This window comes from Cuculus canorus, chromosome 25, assembly GCF_017976375.1.
Source record: "Cuculus canorus isolate bCucCan1 chromosome 25, bCucCan1.pri, whole genome shotgun sequence".
Classification (NCBI taxonomy): Eukaryota; Metazoa; Chordata; class Aves; order Cuculiformes; family Cuculidae; genus Cuculus; species Cuculus canorus.
In genome coordinates, this window is record NC_071425.1 from 2,322,464 (window position 1) to 2,340,523 (window position 18,060).

The 18,060-nt window shown below is 65.0% G+C and overlaps 1 protein-coding gene across 1 annotated transcript; it reads left to right on the forward strand.

Moving 5' to 3' along the window:
• Window positions 1–5,546: 5,546 nt before the first annotated feature.
• Window positions 5,547–17,802, forward strand: RAPGEFL1 (Rap guanine nucleotide exchange factor like 1). The gene is made up of 15 exons (XM_054088092.1): window positions 5,547–5,929; window positions 9,187–9,265; window positions 10,855–11,005; window positions 11,088–11,185; window positions 11,407–11,519; window positions 11,685–11,852; window positions 11,943–12,040; window positions 12,844–12,966; window positions 14,164–14,342; window positions 14,418–14,508; window positions 14,645–14,695; window positions 14,948–15,035; window positions 15,136–15,200; window positions 15,404–15,458; window positions 17,477–17,802. Exons 1-15 carry the CDS (start codon window positions 5,575–5,577, stop codon window positions 17,599–17,601), a joined length of 1,839 nt encoding a protein of 612 aa, XP_053944067.1. The 5' UTR covers window positions 5,547–5,574; the 3' UTR covers window positions 17,602–17,802.
• Window positions 17,803–18,060: the final 258 nt, after the last annotated feature.

Sequence of the window (18,060 nt, forward strand, 5' to 3'; positions counted from 1 at the left end):
TTTATTTCCGCCATTGTTTAAGCCTGGAAAGGGCAGCTGAGCGATGGGAGCCTGTCAGGAACACGCTTGGCTGCGCAGTCATCACTTAATTTAGAAGCTCCTCCTGTTTCTTTTTCTGAACAAGCCCTGTTGGTAACTTGTCTTGTTGGCAGTTTCTCTCATGTGTGTGTGCGCAAGCTCTCAACTCGCGTCAGGTGGGAGTCCGTGTGCACGAACCCCCTTCCCCGCTGCCACAATCCCAGTTTGGGGAGCAGATTTCCACCCTCCTCCTGCACCTCTGCAGCATCAGAGGCAAAGAGGGAGGTTTATGAGCGTCCAGGCACCTCGACGCTGCCAGGACAGCCCTGCCAGCAGACGAACCAGCCTGACAGGGCAAGCAGGGAAGCGATTTGCTCCCGGTTGGGTGTTGCCTCTGTGAAAGTGGAAGAGGGGGTTGTAACCCGCCTGGGCACATCCAGCCTGAGCTCCCAATCTCGGGAGGAAGCGCCTCAGCCCTGCGCCTGCTGCCGCATAAACCAGCATTCCGCCAGGGATGCGACAGCCTTGTTTCCCCCACTTGGATTCAGAGGCCGATATGCCGGTGCGACTGGCACCGCGGCACCGAGTGTGCCAAGCCGGGCTGGGCTGGCTCGCCTACACCGCAGCCCTGCGCCGCCTCTCTGCAGCACACATCCCACCGGCAGCGCGGCAGGCGCAGCGGCTCCGGCTCCCAGTCACGCTCCGGCTTGGCTGTGTCCTCGCAGCCGTTTGCAAATTGCATTAGGAAACTTGGCACGACAGGCTGCCGATCCCTGCCGCTCGGCCCGAGCACGTGCTGCGCGGCATGGGGCAGTGCCAGCTGCTGGCGCAGGCGTCGGCAAGAGGGGAACGGCGCTGCTCCAAGCAAGCGGCGTCTTGGCCTCCGCGTCCCCATCTGCGGCGAGGGAGGGGTGCCCAGCGCCCCACCTGCCCCATCCCTGGTGGAGATCTCCTCGCGCATGCCCGACTCTCCGGCAGAAATACCTTCTTTCTGTGTTGTTTGTAACTCGATGACCTTTTGTACCTCATTTCAGATGTCGGTGATGTTTTAAAAGCAGAAATCCGTATGTTTTAAATGTAACTGTTCTCTGCCTTAAGGCTGAAATGTATCTTAACATATCGGTGGCGGGACTGAAGTCCTGGACCTCGCAACACTGTGATGGGTTTTTGGGTTTGTTTATTTGGATTCTGTCCCTTCCGCGTGCACGTTTGTAACCAGCATTTACGGGCACGTGGATGAGAATACCTTTCCGAAAGCAGATGGTTCTCTGTCTCTCTTTCCATGGGCCGAGGAGCTGCTGGGGAGCTCAGCCACGCGCTGGGAGCTGCTTTTCCCTTCCCGAGAGCGTCTGGTGGGACTGGAAGAGCAGCTCCTGCCCTGGCGCCAGCCACCCTCGCCCCCGCGTCCCCAGGAGCTGCCGCAGCCGCTCCCCAACTCTGCGGGAGCCCCCTCCTCTCCCCGCCGCCTCGCTCACGCTCGGAGAAGGAACAACTGGTGTGTAGGTGGTGTGGGAGCTGCCGCCTGCGCGCTCCTGCGCCGCGCTGCCTTCCTCCACCTCAGCACCGCAGCTTCCCTCTGGCTTAGAACCCGATTCCCTGCGACAAATGGAGAGTGGGGAGTGGTGCAGCCCCCTCTCCTGCACCCTCCTGGTGCACCCCAGTCCCGGGGTGTCGAGGGACCCCCGCTGCGGGGGGTGCTCGAGCAGCTGGGCATGGTTTGCATGGGGAAGTGGAAGGATGCAGGCACGGCCTGGCAGTGCCAATGTGGAGGGGGGGGCTTTTGGGAGCTCAGAACTGCCCCTCTTGGCATCCTGCTGCTTTCCTTCATTCTTGCAGCTCCTTCTAGCCCCTGCCCTCGATGTTAGCAGTGGCGTTGGGGTCCCAGAGCCTCCTACCCCGCTCCTCAGCACAGCCGTGCCTCAGTTTCCCCTCTTGGTAGAGACCTCAGGGCTGCCTCTGATCCCAGATCCAGCTTGGATCATCGCACGGACCTCACGAAGAAGCTGCTGGGTGAGAAGCCCCCCCAGCTTGGAGCTCTCCCCTTCCCTGAATGCCGAGACGCCCCCTCCCAGCGCCGCAGCCGGGAAGTGGGTTAAGGCGCCAACTCGGGGAGGGATTTTTCCCTGGGTGTAATTTTTCCCTCCTACACAAGGTCTGTTTTCAGCAGCGCCTGGAGGCTTCGCACCCCCCCCCCCTTGCTCGGCTGCCGGGGTGGGGGAGAACGCAAGGTGGCTGCAAATGGAGGCGCGGGCTTTGGGAGGGAAGCGCTTGCTCCAGATCCCAGCTCGTTAGGAGAAATAACAGCAAATTAATTAAGCTAATAACTTGCTCTGCGCCAGCAGTGCCCCCATCCATGCCGAGCCGACAGGCCTGGATCTGGGACGCGTTTCCCAGGAGTGAGCATGGCCCTCGGCACGGTGCCATGCTCCGGATCTCTCCTACATGGCTGCAGCCACCAGCGAGCGTGGCCTCTCCGTGCCTCAGTTTCCCCTCCTGCCTCCTCCGGCCTCTGCTGCCAGGAGAAGCCCCTCTCCTTGTGGCTGCAGCCCGGCCAACACGCAGCATTTGCACCCAGGGATTGGCACCCTCGATGCCCACCCTGGAAAAAAGGGGATGGAGCTCAGCTGGGAGTGCTTTGGGGTCTTGGGTTGGATGGGGGGGGCTCAGAGCGCTGGGTCTGGGGGCTCAGGGGGAGGTTCTGGGGGTGAAGGATAACTGTGCCACCCCATTCCATCCTGGCGGGACACCACGGAGCCTGGGATGGGGATACAGGGGGATACGTTTTGCCGCTTTCCTGCAACCGCGTGGATGGAGTTGCCAAGCGACCGCCGGGTGGAGGCGAAGGAAGAACAAAGCAGGAGCTGGTGGGACCCCCAAAATCCACACCCCCCCACGAGCCTGTGCGGTCAGGGAGTGGGGGGGCTACGGAGCCACTTGCCGCGTCCCTTTGGCCATTGCCCCCATCCCATCCCAACTCTGTGGGTCTGCAGGGAATGGACCCGGGGAGACGGAGACTTGGGGGGGTCACAGGGTCTGTGCCCCCATCCCCACCATTGCCACCAGAGGGGTACAGGGTGGGATCCGGCCCCGGTGCCCCCCCCCAGCCGCTCGCGGTGGGAGCCGGGCAGGATGGGTGCCGAGCACCCAGTGGGTGCGACGGCTCTGCCGCAGGTGATCCCCGCGTCCCACCCTGGAGCTGTGGGTGGAATGAACACCGGATGATGGAAACTTGGGGGGGTCACAGGGTCTGTACCCCCTTCCCCACCATTGCTACCAGAAGGGTGCGGGGTGGCATCCAGCCCTGGCGCCCCCCCAGCCGCTCACTGACTGGGGGCAGTGAGAGAGGGACAAGAGGGTGCTCAGCACCCATCGGGCAGGGGGGACAGTGGCTCTGCTCTGGTTGTTGCCCCCATCCCATCCAGGGGGTGCGGATTTGCAAGGAATGAACCCTGGATGATGGAAACTGGGGGGGTCACAGGGTCTGTGCCCCCATGCCCACCATTGACCCCAGAGGGGTGCGGAGTGGGGTGCAGCCCCGGTGCCTCCCCAGCCGCTCGCAGTGGTGGGACTGGGGGGGCAGTGGGTGCAGGGCAAGTGGGTGCTCAGCACCCATTGAACTGGGGGTGCGCGACGGCTGTGCCGCAGGCGGGTGCCGTGTCCCACCCTGCCCTGCCCCGGCTCCTGCCCCGGCTTGCCGGCCTGGCAGAGCCTGTTCCCGGCCTGGCAGAGCGCGGGGGGCTGGCACGCACCCCAACCTGCCCAGCCCTGCCCGCAGGGGTGCCCCCGCCTCAGGGGTGCCAGTGCCAGGGTGGGGGGTCCAGCACCCACCCCCGGCCCTTTCCCACGCTGCAATGGGGGGGCAGAGAGCTGGGGGGGGCAGGGACACCTGGGACATGAGGGGGCACCCGGGGGGGCAGGACTGGCATAGGGGAGGGTGTGGGCAGAGCATCCCTGTGTGGGGCTGGTACCCCCATCCCAGTGCTGCCGGGGGGGTACAGGGGTGGGCAGAGCATCCCTGTGTGGGGCTGGTACCCCCATCCCAGTGCTGCCGGGGGGGTACTGGGGTGGGCAGAGCATCCCTGTGCAGGGCTGGTACCCCCATCCCAGTGCTGCCGGGGGGGTACTGGGGTGGGCAGAGCATCCCTGTGCAGGGCTGGTACCCCCATCCCAGTGCTGCTGGGGGGGTACTGGGGTGGGCAGAGCATCCTTATGCGGGGCTGGTACCCCCATCCCAGTGCTGCTGGGGGGGTACAGGGGTGGGCAGAGCATCCCTGTGTGGGGCTGGTACCCCCATCCCAGTGCTGCTGGGGGGGTACTGGGGTGGGCAGAGCATCCCTGTGCAGGGCTGGTACCCCCATCCCAGTGCTGCTGGGGGGGTACTGGGGTGGGCAGAGCATCCCTGTGCGGAGCTGCTGGGGGGGAACTGCATCCCCGATGCTGCGGGGGGGTTCCAGGGGGGGCAACTCATCCCCCACACTGTGCTGCAGGGTGGGAACCGCATCCTCGGTGCTGGGGGGGGGGTGTCCGGGGGAAACCGCATCCCCTTTTGCTGTGGGGGGGCAGTGCATCCCCTGTGCGGTGCCGCCAGGAGGGACCCGCAGCCCCCCGGTGCTGGGAAGGGGGGGTGCGGGGGGGGCGGCTGTGCATCCCCTGTGAGGGACTGCGGCGGGGGGGGAACCGCATCCCAGTGCTGCGGGGGGTGAGGGGTGGGCAGCGCATCACCTTCTGCGGGGCTCGTACCCGCATCACCTGGCCGGTTCCCCCCCGGGGCCGGTATTGGCGGGGGGGGGGACGGACGGTGCCGGTGCCGGGGGGGACAGTGCCGGTATTGGGGGGGGTGGGGCAGTGCCGGTATTGGGGGGGGGCGGTGCCGGTGCCGGTATTGGGGGGGGCAGTGCCTGTGCCGGTATTCGGGGGGGACGATGCCGGTATTGGGGGGGTGCAGGTATTGAGGGGCGGTGCCGGTGCCTGCATTGGGGGGGGGCAGTGCAGGTATTGGGGGGCGGTGCCGGTATTGGGGGGGGGCGGTGCCGGTGCCGGTATTGGGGGGGGCAGTGCCGGTATCGGGGGGGGCGGTGCTGGTGCCGGTATTGGGGGGGGCAGTGCCGGTATTGGGGGGCGGTGCCGGTATTGGGGGGGGGGGCAGTGCCGGTATTGGGGGGGGCGGTGCTGGTGCCGGTATTGGGGGGGGGGCAGTGCCGGTATTGGGGGGGGGGGCGGTGCCGGTGCCGGTATTGGGGGGGGGCAGTGCCGGTATCGGGGGGGGCGGTGCCGGTGCCGGTACTGGGGGGGGGGGGGGGGGCGTTGCCGGTGCCGCTGCCCCCGCCGGTCCCTCCCCGGTGCCGGGGGCGGTGTCTCGGGGCGGGGCGGGCGCTGGCGGCGGCTCCGCAGGCGCGGGGCGGGCGGGGACGCGGCTACCGCGGGGCCCCGAGCGGAGCCGCCACCTCCGCCACCACCGCCGCCACCCGTTCTCCCCCTCCCCATGGCCCCCTGAGCCCCCCCCCCAACCCCCCCCCCCCAATCCTCCCCTTCCCTTTCCCCCCCCCCCCCGCGGCCATGAAGCCGCTGGAGAAGTTGCTGAAGAAGCCGGTCCCGCACCTGCCCGGGCGCCCCCCCGCCCCGGCCCCGCGGCGCCACAGCCTCTCCCGGTGCCCCGAGGAGCCGCCGGGCCCCGCCGCGCCGCCCCCGGGGGGAGAGGGGCGTTGGTTGGAGCTGCGGCCCCCGGAGGCTCCGCTGCGCTCCCCGGAGGAGCCGTCACCGGCAGGAGGAGAGCGGGAGCCCCCGAGCCCGGAGCCGCCGCCCGGTCCCCGGTGCTGCTGCGGCTGCGCTCCCGCCGCCCCCGAGAGGCTCCTGGCGGCGCTGATCGAGAGGCTGCCCGCGGGGGGGGCGCACGGAGCGGGGTGCCGAGCAGGTACCGGGGCTGGGGGGGGGGGGGAACGGGGATTGGGGGGGCGAACGAACGGCAGAGGATGCTGAGCGGGTACCAGGAGGGGGGGGGGGACACCGGAGAGAGGACAGGGGGGGGGGGGAACGAACGGCAAGGGATGCTGAGCGGGTACCGGGAGGGGGGGGCGCCGGAGAGGGGAGGGGGGGACACACCGGAGAGGATGCTGAGCGTGTACCGGCCGGGGGGGACACAGGAGAAGGGGGGGGGAGACACGGGAGAGGATGCTGAGCAGGTACCGGGAGAGGGGGGGACGGGGATGGAGGGGGAACGAACGGCAGGAGATGCTAAGTGGGTACCGGGAGGGGGGACACGGGAGAGGGGAGACGGTGGGGGAACGGGGAGGTGGGGAACGAACGGCAGGGGATGCCGAGCAGGTACCGGGGCGGGGAGGGCACCGGAGAGGCGCGACGGCGGGAACGGGGAGGGGGGGAACGAACGGAGGGGATGCTGAGCGGGTACCGGGGCGGGGGGACACGGGAGAGGGGAGACACGGGAGAGGATGCTGAGCAGGTACCGGGAGGGGGGGAGACACCGGAGAGGATGCCGAACGTGTACCGAGCGGGGAGGGACACGGGAGAGAGGACAGAGGGGGTAACGGGGAGGGGGGGATATTGAACGGCAAGGGATGGCGAGCAGGTACCGGGCGGGGGGGGCACCGGAGAGGGAAGAGAGGAGGGAACGGGGAGAGGGGGAACGAACGGAGGGGATGCTGAGCGGGTACCTGGGCGGGGGGACACGGGAGAGATGGGGAGGGGGAAACGGGGAGGGAGAATGGCACGGCAAGGGATGCTGAGCAGGTACCGGGGCGGGGGGGACGGGGACCCCCGGGGGTGGGGAACCGGGGTGGAGGGGAGATGCTGGGAGACCCGGGATCGGCAGAGAACGGGGATGTGGGGGGCGACACCGTGGGGGGAGACCGGGTGCTGGGAAAGCGGGGAGGGATGCGGGGTGGGAGATGTCAGGGTGGGAGATGCCAAAGTGGGAAATGCCAGAGTGGGAAATGCTGAGGAGGGGGGACACAGGGATGGAGATGCCAGGGTGGGAGATGCAGGATTGGGGATGCCAAGATGGGAAATGCCAGGGCAGGAGATGCCAGGGTGGGAGACACAGGGTTGGGGGTGCCAAGATGGGAGATACCAGGCTGGAAAACACCAGGGTGGGAGATGCTGGGGGGGGAAACTGGGATGGAGATGCCAGGGTGGGAGATGCAGGATTGGGGCTGCCAAGGTGGGAAATGCCAGGGCAGGAGATGCTGGGGTGGGAGATGCTGAGGGGGGGACACACCAGGATGGAGATGCCAGGGTGGGAGATGCAGGGTTGGGAGTGCCAAGGTGGGAGATGCCGGGATGCAGTCACCGGAGTGGGAAACGTGAAGTTGTGAACACCAGGGTGGGAGAGGCTGGAGTGGGAGATGCCAAGCTGAGAGATGCCAGGGTTGGAGACACCAGGTGCTGGCGAGACGGGTGACACCGTGCCGGTGGGGTGCCAAGGGATGAAACCTGGACGGGAGCTGCTGGGGGGGGCGGGGGGGGAGGATGAGCAGGTGCCCCTTTCCTCCAGCGCGGGCATCCCGGTGCCTCGGTGCCCACGATGCCATCCCCGTGCCACAGTGCCGGGATGGTTTCGGGAGCGCAGAGCTGAGTGGGAGCTCCTGTGCCGCAGGGGTTCCTGTTCCAATTACCCCCACTTGATTCTTGGGGGGCACTTGGGGGCACGGGGGACCCCATGCCACTGAGCCCTGACCACCGTCAGGGATGCTGGCGGCAAGGTGGGGCTCTCCGACATTCGGGAGCCTTTCGGGTTGGAGCGAGACGGAACTGGCAGCGCCAGGCCCTGCCTGCACCGACACGCTGCCAGGCCCTGCCCTGCGGTGCCCGGGCTGGCGGGGAGCAGGGGGGGGGGCAGGAGCCAGCGTGGGGGTCCGGGGGCTCCCAGTGTGGGGAAGCCACCCCTGTGCCCACTTGTGCTCCCGGCAGCTTTGGGGGATGGCGTGGCTGCTGCAGAAAGATGGGGAAACTGAGGCAGGGCTGGAGGAGACTGCACCTTGCAGGGATTGAGGGGGTGTTTGGCTCTTTCTGCCCCCCCGGTAGATCCCAGGGGGGGTGTTGGGGGCTGCATCCCTGCCCTGGGGTCCCCCCCTCTGTGCTGCCAGTGGCGCTGCTCACCCCCATGTGAGTGCAGGATGCTGGATGTGGGGCACCAGCCCGGGGGGGCCGGGATGGGGGGGGCATCCTGCACCCCTGGCTGCCGTGTACCCGCTTTTGGCAACAGCTCGTCCCCCACGGGCGCTGTGCCCCGGTACAGCGGTGCCAGGGGAGCCTCAGCTCGGCACAGATCGGTGACCGGGTTAATGTGCTGGATGGAGCCCTCTTGGGGGGCACCGGGGTCCCCAGGGCACCCCGGCAATGCTGGGGCGCGCGGGCACAGCACCCTGGCTCCCCCCGGCCATCGACCCGCGCAGAGCCCAGGGGCAAAGGTTGCTTGCCCAGGGTCGAGGGTTGCTTGCCCAGGGCTGGGCGAGGGAGCGGTGCCTCGTCCAAAGGTCGCGGTTCTGGGTGCTGGGTGCTGGCATTGCCGGGCATCGGCTCACCCGGCTGTGCCGTGCCAAAACACCCTCCCCAGAGCCAGGGCTGGCTCCACTGCAAGCACCAGCTCTTATAGGGCTTGTGTGGGGTGCCCTGAGCGTGGCTGCCCCAATAACTGCCGCCTTTGAGGCATGCCTCAGTTTCCCCATCGCCCTGCACCGTGTGCCTCAGTTTCCCCATTTCTTTGCGCTGCGTGCCTCAGTTTCCCCATCGCCCTGCACCATGTGCCTCAGTTTCCCCATCGCTCTGCGCTGTTTGCCTCATTTTCCCCATCGCCCTGCACCGTGTGCCTCAGTTTCCCCATTTCTCTGCACTGCGTGCCTCAGTTTCCCCATTTCTCTGTGCCGTGTGCCTCAGTTTCCCCATCGCCCCGTGCCAGTCCGGCTGCAGCCGGGCGTGCCGGGGCGTCGCGGCTCAGGTCCTGCTCCACGAGGTGTCGGCCGCCCCGCGGGGTTGGGAGTGGGGCCGTGACTCAACACTGGGCTCGGCGTGGGGTGTTCGGCGTCTCCCGGTGTCACCCCAGGACTTGGCACTGAGCCTCCGGAGGTGTCGGTGTGGGGGTTGTGTGGGGTGCGATGCCCACACCTGTGTCCCCCCCTCAATCCCCCCCCACCCCTCCCCGCGTGTCTCCCCCAGAATCGCTGCTGGATGACATCGTGCTCACCCACTCACTTTTCCTGCCCACGGAACGCTTCCTGCAGCAGCTGCACCAGCAATATCCTTGGGGGGCACTGGGGGGGCGCGGGGGGTCCTGGGGAGAGGGGGGTGGGGGTCTGAAGCTGGGAATGAGGGGGGGCACCGGGGGGGTGGGAAGGTGGCACAAGGTTGTGATGGGGAGGGGTCCGTGGTTGGGCATGAGGGGGGCACTGGGGTGCAGTGAGTTGGGGTACAAAGGTGGCAGGAGGGGGGGCAGGAGGTTGTGATCGGGAGGGGTCCCAGGTTGGGTATGAGGGGGGCACTGGGGGGGCATGAGGGGGGATGCAAAGGTGGTATGAAGGTGGCATGAGATTGCAATGGGGAGGGGTCCAAGGTTGGGCATGAGGGGGGTACCAGGGGGGTGCGAAGGTGGCACGAGGTTGTGATGAGGAGGGGTAGAAGACTGGGAATGAGGGGGGCACTGGGGTGCAGTGAGTTGGGGTACAAAGGAGGGGGGGCAGGAGATTGTGATGGGGAGGGGTCTAAGGTTGGGCATGAGAGGGGTACCGGGGGGGGTGCAAAGGTGGCAGGAGGGGGGGGCACGAGGTTGCGATGGGGAGGGGCCTGAGGTTGGAAATAAGGGGGCACTGAGGTGGGCATGAGGGGGGCACCAGGGGGGTGGGAAGGTGGCATGAGGTTGTGATGGGAAGGGGTCCAAGGCTGGGAATGAGGGGGACACTGGGGTGCAGTGAGTTGGGGTACAAAGGTGGCAGAAGGGGAGCAGGAGATTGTAATGGGGAGGGGGTCTGAGGTTGGGCATGAGGGGGGTACCAGGGGGGGCAGGAAGGTGGCACGGGGGTGGCATGAGGTTGTGATGGGGAGGGATCCAAGGTTGGGAATGAGGGGGGCACCAGGGGGGTGGGAAGGTGGCACGAGGTTGTGATGGGGAGGGGTCCGAGGTTGGGCATGAGGGGGGCACTGGGGTGCAGTGAGTTGGGGTACAAAGGTGGCAGGAGGGGGGGCAGGAGGTTGTGATGGGGAGGGGTCCCAGGTTGGGTATGAGGGGGGCACTGGGGGGGCATGAGGGGGGATGCAAAGGTGGTATGAAGGTGGCATGAGATTGCAATGGGGAGGGGTCCAAGGTTGGGCATGAGGGGGGTACCAGAGGGGGTACAAAGGTGGCAGGAGGGGGGGCACAAGGTTGTGATGGGGAGGGGTCTGAGGTTGGGAATGGGGGGGCACTGGGGTGCAGTGAGTTGGGGTACAAAGGTGGCATGAAGGTGGCACGAGGTTGCGATGGGGAGGGGTCCAAGGTTGGGTATAAGGGGGTCACCGGGGTGCAGTGAGTTGGGGTACAAAGGTGGCATGAAGGTGGCACGAGGTTGCGATGGGGAGGGGTCCAAGGTTGGGCATGAAAGTGGCACAAGGGTGAAGCTGAGGGTCCAACCGGGTGGGCATCACGCTGGGTATGGGGGTACCGTTGGGGGGCACCGTCGGGGGGACCCACGCGATGGCGATGAGGAGGGTGGCGGGTGCCGTGGGGGACACGCGGGAGAACGAGGTGGGCGGTGGGATGCCACCAGGGTGGGTGATGCCACGAGGGGGTGATGGAGGTTGGGGGGGGGTGGTCTCAGCGGGTACCCCGTGGTCCCTCCTTGACGGTGCCACCTTCGTGCTGGCGGCGGGCAGCCCCCCGCCACGCTGGGACGAGGGCGTCGGGCTGCGGCGCAAGCGGGCGGTGCTGGCGGTGCTGCTGCATTTCCTCGACACCTACAAAGGGCTCCTGCAGGAGGAGGAGAGCGCGGGGAAGGTCATCAAGGTGGGTGACCCCCTCCCTCTGGGACCCCCCCTTTAGCCCCTCGCCACCCCCCCGCCCCTCAACCCCTCTGGTGTCCCCCCAGGACCTCTATCTGCTCATCATGAAGGACACGTCCCTCTACCATGACTTGGAGGATGAGATCCTCAAGCTCCATCAGCTCGTGGAGACCGTGGAGCTCAAGTGAGTTCAGGGGGGGGGTCCCCATGTGGGGGTCCTCCAAGGAGGGGTTTGTGGTCCTTGGGGATGCTCAGGAGCTGGGGGGGGTGGGGGGTGGTCATTAGCAGCCCTTTGTTAACGAGCTAAGCCCTAGGCTGGGGTTGTGGTTGAGCACCCCAGGAGGACTCGGGGTGCAGCACCCTTGGGTGCTGTGGTCTTTCCGTGACGCCGCGCCGGTGCCGCAGGGTGACCGACGAGACGCCCCCACCGAACAAGCAGGTGAAGCCGCTCTTCAGGCATTTCCGACGCATCGACTCGTGCCTGCAGACGCGGGTGGCTTTCCGCGGCTCCGACGAGAGTGAGCGACCGGGATGGGTGGTGGGATCCCAACCTCCCCCTTCCTTGGCTGAGTGGTGGCCTCAAATGCGTCTGGCCTGCTCCGTGCCTCAGTTTCCCCAATCGGAGCACCCTGCGGAGGTGCGTGGGGTTTGGGATGACCCTAAGGCATCGTCTTCTCCTCCAGTTTTCTGCCGTGTCTACATGCCCGACCACTCGTACGTCACCATCCGCAGCCGCCTCTCGGCTTCCGTGCAGGACATCTTGGCTTCGGTCACCGAGAAGCTCCAGTACTCGGAGGAGCAAAGCGCCCGCGAGGATGCCCTCATCCTGGTCACCATGGCCTCATCCGGAGGTGGTTGTGGGGCTGGCTAGGGGGGTTGTGGGCAAGGGATTTGGGGGGGGTCTGGTTGGTGCTGACCCCCTCCCCGCACGCTGCCGGCAGAGAAAGCGGTGCTGCAGCCCAGCGAGGAGTGTGTCTTCACCACCTTGGGCATCAACAGCCACCTCTTCGCCTGCACCAAGGACACCTTCGACTCCCTGGTGAGCACCGCGCCGGGACCCCCAACCCAGCCCTGGGGCTGGAGAGAAAAGGGGGGGACCCTCCTGGGGGATCCCCAGCCCTGCGGTTGTTGTGATCCTCCTGCAAGACCCCCAGATGTGGGACTCTGGTGACCTCTGGGACCCCCAACCCATCCTTGGGGTTGTGGTGACCCCTGGAGAGAAAAGGGGACCCCTGGGCAGAAGAGAGGGGACCCTTCAGCAGGACCCCCAACCCATCCTTGGGGCTGTGGTGACCCCTGGAAAGAAAAGGGGGGACCCTCCTGGGGGAACCCCAGCCCTGCGGTTGTTGTGATCCTCCTGCAAGACCCCCAGATGTGGGGCTCTGGTGACCTCTGGGACCCCCAACCCATCCTTGGGGCTGTGGTGACCCCTGGGCAGAAGAAGAGGGAGAGAGGACCCTCCTGCAGGACCCCCAAACCCATCCTTGGGGCTGCGATGACCCCTGGAGAGGAAAGGGGGGACCCTCCTGTGGGATCTCCAGCCATGGAGCTGTGGTGACCCCTGGGTAGAAGAAGGGGGACCCTCCTGCAGAACCCCCCAATCCATCCTTGGGGCTGTGGTGACCCCTGGAGAGGAAAGGGGGACCCTCCTGTGGGATCTCCATCCTTGGGGTTGTGGTGACCACTGGGGAGAAGAAGAGGGAGGGGGGACCCTCCTGTGGGACCCCCCAATCCATCCTTGGGGCTGTGGAGCCCCCTGGGCAGAAGAGGGGGGACCCTCTCGCAGGACCCCCCAGGGTCCAGCCCCCCTCTCGGCAGCCCCGTCCCTGTGTCCCCTTGCAGGTGCCGCTGCCGGAGGAGATCCAGGTGGTGCCAGGGGACACGGAGATCCATCGCGCGGAGCCGGAGGACATCGCCAACCACCTCACCGCCTTCCACTGGGAGCTCTTCCGCTGCATCCACGAGGTGAGGGCGGCCGTGTCCGTGTGTCCGTGGGACCCTGACACTGTCCGTGTGTCCGTGAGACCCCGACACTGTCTGTTGCACCCTGACAACGTCTGTGTGTCTGTGAGATCCTGATGCTGTCCGTATGTCCATGAGAGCCTGACAATATCCGGGTCACCCTGATGCTGTCCGTGTGTCCATGAGACCCTGACAAAGTCCATGGGACCCCAACGCTGTCCGTGTGTCCGTGAGACACTGATGCTGTCCGTATGTCCATGGGACCCTGACAATGTCCAGGTGACCCTGATGCTGTCCGTATGTCCATGAGCCCCTGATGCTGTCCGTGTGTCCATGAGCCCCTGATGCTGTCCGTGTGTCCATGGGACCCTGACACTGTCCATATGTCCATGAGCCCCTGATGCTGTCCGTATGTCCATGAGAACCCGACAATGTCCGTGAGACCCTGACACTTTCCGTGTGTCCGTGAGCCCCTGATGCTGTCCGTGTGTCTGTGAGACCCTGACAATGTCCATGAGACCCTGACAATGTCCGTGTGTCCGTAAGACCCTGATGCTGTCCGTGTGTCCATGAGACCCTGACGATGTCCGTGTGTCCATGGGACCCTGACAATGTCCATGTGTCCGTGAGACCCTGATGCTGTCCGTGTGTCCATGAGACCCTGACGATGTCCGTGTGTCCATGAGACCCTGATGCTGTCCGTGTGTCCATGGGACCCTGACAATGTCCATGTGTCCGTGAGCCCCTGATGCTGTCCGTGTGTCCATGAGAACCTGACAATGTCCGTGTGTCCATGGGACCCTGACGCTGTCCTTGTGTCCATGAGAACCTGGTGCTCTCCATGTGTCTGTGACACACTGACGATGTCCATGAGACCCTGATGATGTCCGTGTGTCCATGAGACCCTGACACTGTCCGTGTGTCTGTGAGCCCCTGATGCTGTCCATGTGTCCGTAAGACCCTGATGCTGTCCGTGTGTCCATGAGACCCTGACACTGTCCATCTGTCCATGGGACCCTGATGCTGTCCGTGCGTCCGTGAGCCCCTGATGCTGTCCGTGTGTCTGTGACACACTGACAATGTCCATGGGACCCTGATGCTGTCCATGTGTCTGTGACACACTGACAATATCCGTGAGCCCCTGACCATGTCCGTGCATCCATGGGACCCTGACGCTGTCCGTGTGTCCGTCTCCGGCAGCTGGAATTCGTGGACTACGTGTTCCACGGGGAGCGCGGCCGGCGGGAGACGGCCAACCTGGAGCTGCTGCTGCAGCGCTGCAGTGAGGTGCAGCACTGGGTGGGCACTGAGCTGCTGCTCTGCGACTCGCTGGGCAAACGCTCCCACCTCCTCAAGAAGCTCATCAAGATCGCTGCCATGTGAGTACGGGGTTGGGGGTTCGGGGGGGGTCTCTGCTCACCCTCCTCACCCTCTTTGCCCCCTCCCCATCCCAGCTGCAAGCAGAACCAGGACATGCTCTCCTTCTACGCCATCGTCATCGGGCTCAACAACGCTGCCATCAGCCGCCTGCGCCTCACCTGGGAGGTAAGGGGGGGTGGGGTATCCTGGACCCCCCCTAGGTGCTCCCTGATTCCCTCCAGGTGCTTCCAAGCCCACCCCCACCACCATCTCCCCCCCAGATCTCTCCTAAGTGCTCATGGTCCCCCTTTTTTTGTTGCAGAAGCTCCCAGGGAAATTCAAGAATTTGTTTCGGAAGTTTGAGAACCTGACGGTGAGAGATGCTTGGAGGGGGGATTTGGGGGGGTGGGGGGGTGTATTTAGGGGGGTGGGGGGGTGTTTCTGTGTCACCCCAGGGTGTCCTTGTTGTCCCCTCCCAGGCGCTGTGCCCGCGGCAGCCAACGTGGTGGGGGGATCAGGACAGGGTGGTGGGGATACAGGGATGACGGGGTGCTGGCACCCATGGGGAGCTGCCCCCCTCCTTCTTCCCCCCCCCCCAAACCCAACCCCCTCCCTGCCCCCCCAGGACCCCTGCAGGAACCACAAGACCTACCGGGAGGTGCTGGCCAAGATGAAACCCCCCCTCATCCCCTTTGTGCCGCTCATCCTCAAAGGTGAGGGGGTCCTGGGAGCTGCCTGCACCCCACCATGGGTTGGGGTCCCACTGCTGTGCTGCCCCCCCCCCCATCAACCCCTTCTTTCCCCCCCTCTCAGATCTGACCTTCCTGCACGAAGGCAGCAAAACCCTCCTGGATGGGTTGGTCAACGTGGAGAAGCTGGTGGGTGAGGGCAGGGAAAGGGGGAGCCCCCCCAAGGGGCTGGGAATTGTGGGGTGCAGGGGTTGGGGGGGTTGTCCCTGGCAATGGGGGGTGCAGCAGAGTCCCAGAGGGGGGACAATGCCAAGGGGTTGAGGGGGGCTGGTGGTCCCTGGGGGCGCTGGGTAAGGTCTTGAAGGGGCTGACGGGGGGTTTCTCTGCCCCAGCATGGCATCGCTGAGAAAGTGAGGACCATTCGGAAGTACCGGAGCCGCCCGCTCTGTGAGTATGACCGTCTGATTCATGGGGTGGGGGGCACTGGCACGGCCCCTCCACTCCCAGCGCTGCCACCATGGGCTGGGAACGTCCCTGGACCCACATCCCCGTCACCACATCCCCCTTCCTGCGTTGCTGTCCCTGCATCACCATCCCCACATCTCTTCATCCCCTTCCCTTCATCCCCACATTTTCACATCCCCACATCTCTATCTCCTCATCCCCATCCCTCCAGCCTTGCATTGCGCTCCCCACTCCTGCGTCGCCATTCCCGCATCCTTTCGTCCTGCATCTCTGCCTCACCCTGCATCCGTATTTCTGCAACACGGAATACGCTGCGTACCCACATCGTCCTTGCATCCCTGTCTCCCCATCCTCCTTTATCCCTGTCCCCTTCATCCCTGCGTCCCTGCATCCCCACCCCAGTCCCCTCCTCCCATCCCTGCATCCCTGCTGCATCCACACCCCATCATCCTCAATTCCCCATCATCCTCGCATCCCCATCCCTGTCCTTTTCCCCATCCTCCCCGCATCCCCTTCCTCCTGCATCCCTGCATCCCATCCTCCCTGTAACCCTGTCCCCTTCATCCCTGTGTCCTTGCATCCATACCCCAGTCCCCTCATCCCATCCTCACATCCCCATCATCATCCTCGCCTCCCCATTGTCATCCCTGCATCCCTATCGTCATCCCTGTATCCATCGTCAGCCTCGCATCCCTATCCCTGTCCCCGTCCCCTTCATCCCTGCATTCCCATCCTGCTCGTATCCCTGTTCCCTTCATCCCTGTATCCTCACCCCAGTCTCCTCATCCCATCCCCATCGTCATCCTCACATCCCCATCGTCACCCCTGCATCCCCATCATCATCCTCGCACCCCATCCCTGTCCCCCTCCCCCTTCATCCCTGCATTCCCATCCTCCCTGTATCCCTGTCCCCTTCATCCCTGTATCCCACCCCAGTCCCCTCATCCCATCCCTTCGTCATCCTCGCACCCCCATCATCCCTGCATCCCCATCATCATCCTCATCCCTGCATCCCCACCCCTGTCCCCCTCCCCATCACCCCTTCATCCCCATCATCACCCCTTCATCCCCATCATCACCCTCACATCCCCGTCATCATCCCTGCATCCCCATCCCTGTCCCTCTCCCCATCATCCCTTCATCCCCATCATCATCTTCGCATCCCCATCCCTCTCCCCCTTCATCCCTTCATCCCTTTATCCTCACCCCAGTCCCCTCATCCCATCCCTTCATCATCCTCACACCCCATCATCATCCTCGCCTCCCCATTGTCATCCCTGCATCCCCATCATCATCCTCCTCACATCCCCATTGTCATCCCTGCATCCCCACCCCTGTCCCCCTCCCCATCATCCCTTCATCCTCATCATCATCCTCACACCCCATCATCATCCTCGCCTCCCCATTGTCATCCCTGCATCCCCATCATCATCTTCGCATCCCCATCCCTGTCCCCCTCCCCATCATCCCTTCATCCCCATCATCATCCTCACACCCCCATCCTCATCCTCGCATCCCCATCCCTGTCCCCCTCTCCATCATCCCTTCATCCCCATCATCATCCTCACATCCCCATCCTCATCCTCGCACCCCCACCCCTGCCCCCCTCCCCATCATCCCTTCATCCCCATCATCATCCTCACATCCCCATCCTCATCCTCGCACCCCCACCCCTGCCCCCCTCCCCATCATCCCTTCATCCCCATCATCATCCTCACACCCCCATCCTCATCCTCGCATCCCCATCCCTGTCCCCCTCCCCTTCATCCCCATCATCATCCTCACACCCCCATCCTCATCCTCGCACCCCCATCCCTGTCCCCCTCCCCCTTCATCCCTGCATCCCCATCCTCCCCGTACCCCTATCCCCTTCCTCCCTGCATCCTCACCCCACCCCTTCCTCCCCATCCTCCTCCTCGCATCCCCCTCCCTGTCCCTTTCCCCATCCTCCCCGTGTCCCCCCATTTTCCCCCACGTCACCGCCGTGTCCCCCCCCCCAGGTCTGGAGCTGGACGCGTCCCCGACGCAGCTGCAGACCAAAGCCTACGTACGGCAGCTCCGCGTCATCGACAACCAGAACCTTCTCTTCGAACTCTCCTACAAGCTGGAACCCGGCAACCAGTGAGGGGACCCCCCCAAACCCTAAAGGAAAGGGGGGACACCCCCATCCCGGGCATCCACGCGACAAGGGGGCGCGGACCCCCCAGCACTGACGCACTTTGGCCAGGGGGAGGGGGGCAGGGGGGTGGATTTGGGGACCCTGGGTGCACCCCCCCCCTTCTTGGGACCCCCCCCTGTCCCCTCCCCTGGCTTGGGGGGGGCTGGGGGGGGGGGTTGACCTGATGTCCCCCCCTCTATTTTTGTACATGCCCCCCCCAAGATGTGTATATTTTGTACCGCTGTCGGGAATTGTACATTTATTTTTTAAGAAAAAAGGAGGGGGAAAAAAAAGTGGAAAAAAAAATGGAAAAATGTTAAAAAAAAAAAAAGGTAAAAAAAAAATGTTAAAAAAAAGGTAAAAAAAATGTTAAAAAAAAAAGGTTATTAAAAAAAAAGAACAAAAAGAGCCTTTGGGGGCACACGG